Below are 3,375 nucleotides of genomic sequence, written 5' to 3' on the forward strand. Positions count from 1 at the left end.
TGAACTGGGCGTAACCTCCATGATGTCTTGCTGCGGAGTTCAGTCTGAATTCAGTCCCTTCCTTCCTTCCTTCCTTCCTTCCTCCCTTCCTTCCTTCCTTCCTTCCTCCCTCCCTTCCTTCCTTCCTTCCTTCCTTCCTTCCTTCCTTCTAAAAAAACAACAAAAATAATAAAAGTACATTTTAACAAACCTGAAGCTGCTTTTAAATCTAGTTTAACTGACTTTAAAACAAACGTCACACTTTCTCTGTGACGTGTTTCCGGCCTCCCGCCGCTCGGGGCGCTGCTGTTCACACCGGTTCACCGAGTGCTTCCGTGTTATCTCCGGGTTGTTTCCGGTTCTCCGGTGAGCAGCACGCGTGTAGAAACAAACCGATCAGCTCAGAAACCAACCGGAGCAGAAACGTCCCGGTTCCGTCATCATGGGTCCGGTGAGTTTAATAAACCTCTTCCTCCCTAACCCTAACCCTGACGTCATAACCCCGACATCTGACAGTTAGTCTCCTTTTATCGTTGATCAAAGTGACGTCATAGTTTCTGTCCTCGTGCATTTGTTTTTATTTAGTTTTTATTCATTTATCAGAAGAAAAAAGGTTCTAGTAGGTTCATAAGGTTCTATGAGCTGGGAGCACAGTGTTCTAGTAGGTTCATAAGGTTCTATGAGCTGGGAGCACAGTGTTCTAGTAGGTTCATAAGGTTCTATGAGCTGGGAGCACAGTGTTCTAGTAGGTTCATAAGGTTCTATGAGCTGGGAGCACAGTGTTCTAGTAGGTTCATAAGGTTCTATGAGCTGGGAGCACAGTGTTCTAGTAGGTTCATAAGGTTCTATGAGCTGGGAGCACAGTGTTCTAGTAGGTTCATAAGGTTCTATGAGCTGGGAGCAGTGTTCTAGTAGGTTCATAAGGTTCTATGAGCTGGGAGCACAGTGTTCTAGTAGGTTCATAAGGTTCTATGAGATGGGAGCACAGTGTTCTAGTAGGTTCATAAGGTTCTATGAGCTGGGAGCGTAGTGTTCTAGTAGGTTCATAAGGTTCTATGAGCTGGGAGCGTAGTGTTCTAGTAGGTTCATAAGGTTCTATGAGCTGGGAGCGTAGTGTTCTAGTAGGTTCATAAGGTTCTATGAGCTGGGAGCGCAGTGTTCTAGTAGGTTCATAAGGTTCTATGAGCTGGAAGTGTTCTAGTGGGTTCATAAGGTTCTATGAGCTGGGAGCGCAGTGTTCTAGTAGGTCCATAAGGTTCTATGAGCTGGAAGTGTTCTAGTAGGTCCATAAGGTTCTATGAGCTGGGAGCGCAGTGTTCTAGTAGGTTCATAAGGTTCTATGAGCTGGGAGCGCAGTGTTCTAGTAGGTTCATAAGGTTCTATGAGCTGGGAGCGCAGTGTTCTAGTAGGTTCATAAGGTTCTATGAGCTGGGAGCGCAGTGTTCTAGTAGGTACATAAGGTTCTATGAGCTAGGAGTGTTCTAGTAGGTTCATAAGGTTCTATAAGCTGGGAGCGCAGTGTTCTAGTAGGTTCATAAGGTTCTATGAGATGGGAGCACAGTGTTCTAGTAGGTTCATAAGGTTCTATGAGCTGGGAGCGCAGTGTTCTAGTAGGTTCATAAGGTTCTATGAGCTGGGAGCACAGTGTTCTAGTAGGTTCATAAGGTTCTATGAGCTGGGAGCGCAGTGTTCTAGTAGGTTCATAAGGTTCTATGAGCTGGGAGCGCAGTGTTCTAGTAGGTTCATAAGGTTCTATGAGCTGGGAGCGCAGTGTTCTAGTAGGTTCATAAGGTTCTATGAGCTGGAAGTGTTCTAGTGGGTTCATAAGGTTCTATGAGCTGGGAGCGCAGTGTTCTAGTAGGTCCATAAGGTTCTATGAGCTGTAAGTGTTCTAGTAGGTCCATAAGGTTCTATGAGCTGGAAGTATTCTAGTAGGTCCATAAGGTTCTATGAGCTGGAAGTGTTCTAGTAGGTCCATAAGGTTCTATGAGCTGGGAGCACAGTGTTCTAGTAGGTTCATAAGGTTCTATGAGCTGGAAGTGTTCTAGTAGGTCCATAAGGTTCTATGAGCTGGAAGTGTTCTAGTAGGTCCATAAGGTTCTATGAGATGGGAGCACAGTGTTCTAGTAGGTTCATAAGGTTCTATGAGCTGGGAGTACAGTGTTCTAGTAGGTTCATAAGGTTCTATGAGCTGGGAGCGCCGTGTTCTAGTAGGTTCATAAGGTTCTATGAGCTGGGAGCACAGTGTTCTAGTAGGTTCATAAGGTTCTATGAGCTGGAAGTGTTCTAGTAGGTCCATAAGGTTCTATGAGCTGGAAGTGTTCTAGTAGGTCCATAAGGTTCTATGAGCTGGGAGCGCAGTGTTCTAGTAGGTTCATAAGGTTCTATGAGCTAGGAGTGTTCTAGTAGGTTCATAAGGTTCTATGAGCTTGGGAGCGCAGTGTTCTAGTAGGTTCATAAGGTTCTATGAGCTGGGAGTGTTCTAGTAGGTTCATAAGGTTCTATGAGCTGGGAGCGTAGTGTTCTAGTAGGTTCATAAGGTTCTATGAGCTGGGAGCGTAGTGTTCTAGTAGGTTCATAAGGTTCTATGAGCTGGGAGCGCAGTGTTCTAGTAGGTTCATAAGGTTCTATGAGCTGGAAGTGTTCTAGTGGGTTCATAAGGTTCTATGAGCTGGGAGCGCAGTGTTCTAGTAGGTCCATAAGGTTCTATGAGCTGGAAGTGTTCTAGTAGGTCCATAAGGTTCTATGAGCTGGGAGTGCAGTGTTCTAGTAGGTTCATAAGGTTCTATGAGCTGGGAGCGCAGTGTTCTAGTAGGTTCATGAGGGTCTATGAGCTGGGAGCGCAGTGTTCTAGTAGGTTCATAAGGTTCTATGAGCTGGAAGCGCAGTGTTCTAGTAGGTTCATAAGGTTCTATGAGCTGGAAGCGCAGTGTTCTTGTGATGTCACCGTGACATCATCGTTTCCTTCCCACAGCCTCGCTCGAAGAAGCGGCGTCCGACGTTCCGTCGCCTGCTGAAGACGAGCGGCGTGAAGCTGGAGAACAAACTGAAGAACCGACAGATGAAGCAGCAGAACGTTGCTAAGAAACAACGAAAGGAACATAAGAAGCTGAGACAGGCGGTGAAGGATGCCGCCATCAGGACGCCGCGGCCGCTGGAGACGTACAGGAAGAGACCAGGTCAGACTCATTAACATGTTCATTAACGAGCTTAACGAGCGTAACGAGCGTAACGATCTTAACGAGCGTAACGAGCTTAACGAGCGTAACGAGGTTAACGAGCTGCGTGTCACATGATGTCTCACAGAGGAAGAGGAGGATGAGGAAGACTTCCTGGAGACGCTTCCCACGGACATGATGGACGAGCAAGACCTGCAGCACCTCACGTCCATGGCCC

The 3,375-nt window shown here is 46.7% G+C and overlaps 1 protein-coding gene across 1 annotated transcript in view; it reads left to right on the top strand.

Annotated features, from left to right (window-relative positions):
* Positions 1-323: 323 nt before the first annotated feature.
* Positions 324-3,375, top strand: part of noc3l (NOC3-like DNA replication regulator) — an 18,958-nt gene continuing 15,906 nt past the window's right edge. The window contains exons 1-3 of the mRNA XM_053341667.1: positions 324-430; positions 2,954-3,158; positions 3,286-3,375. The exon at positions 3,286-3,375 is cut by the window's right edge and continues 37 nt beyond it. Coding sequence (XP_053197642.1) covers positions 422-430; positions 2,954-3,158; positions 3,286-3,375 — 304 coding nt within the window. The 5' untranslated portion in view covers positions 324-421. The remainder of the gene's footprint in view (positions 431-2,953; positions 3,159-3,285) is intronic.

The sequence above is a fragment of the Scomber japonicus genome, chromosome 20 (assembly GCF_027409825.1).
Source record: "Scomber japonicus isolate fScoJap1 chromosome 20, fScoJap1.pri, whole genome shotgun sequence".
Classification (NCBI taxonomy): Eukaryota; Metazoa; Chordata; class Actinopteri; order Scombriformes; family Scombridae; genus Scomber; species Scomber japonicus.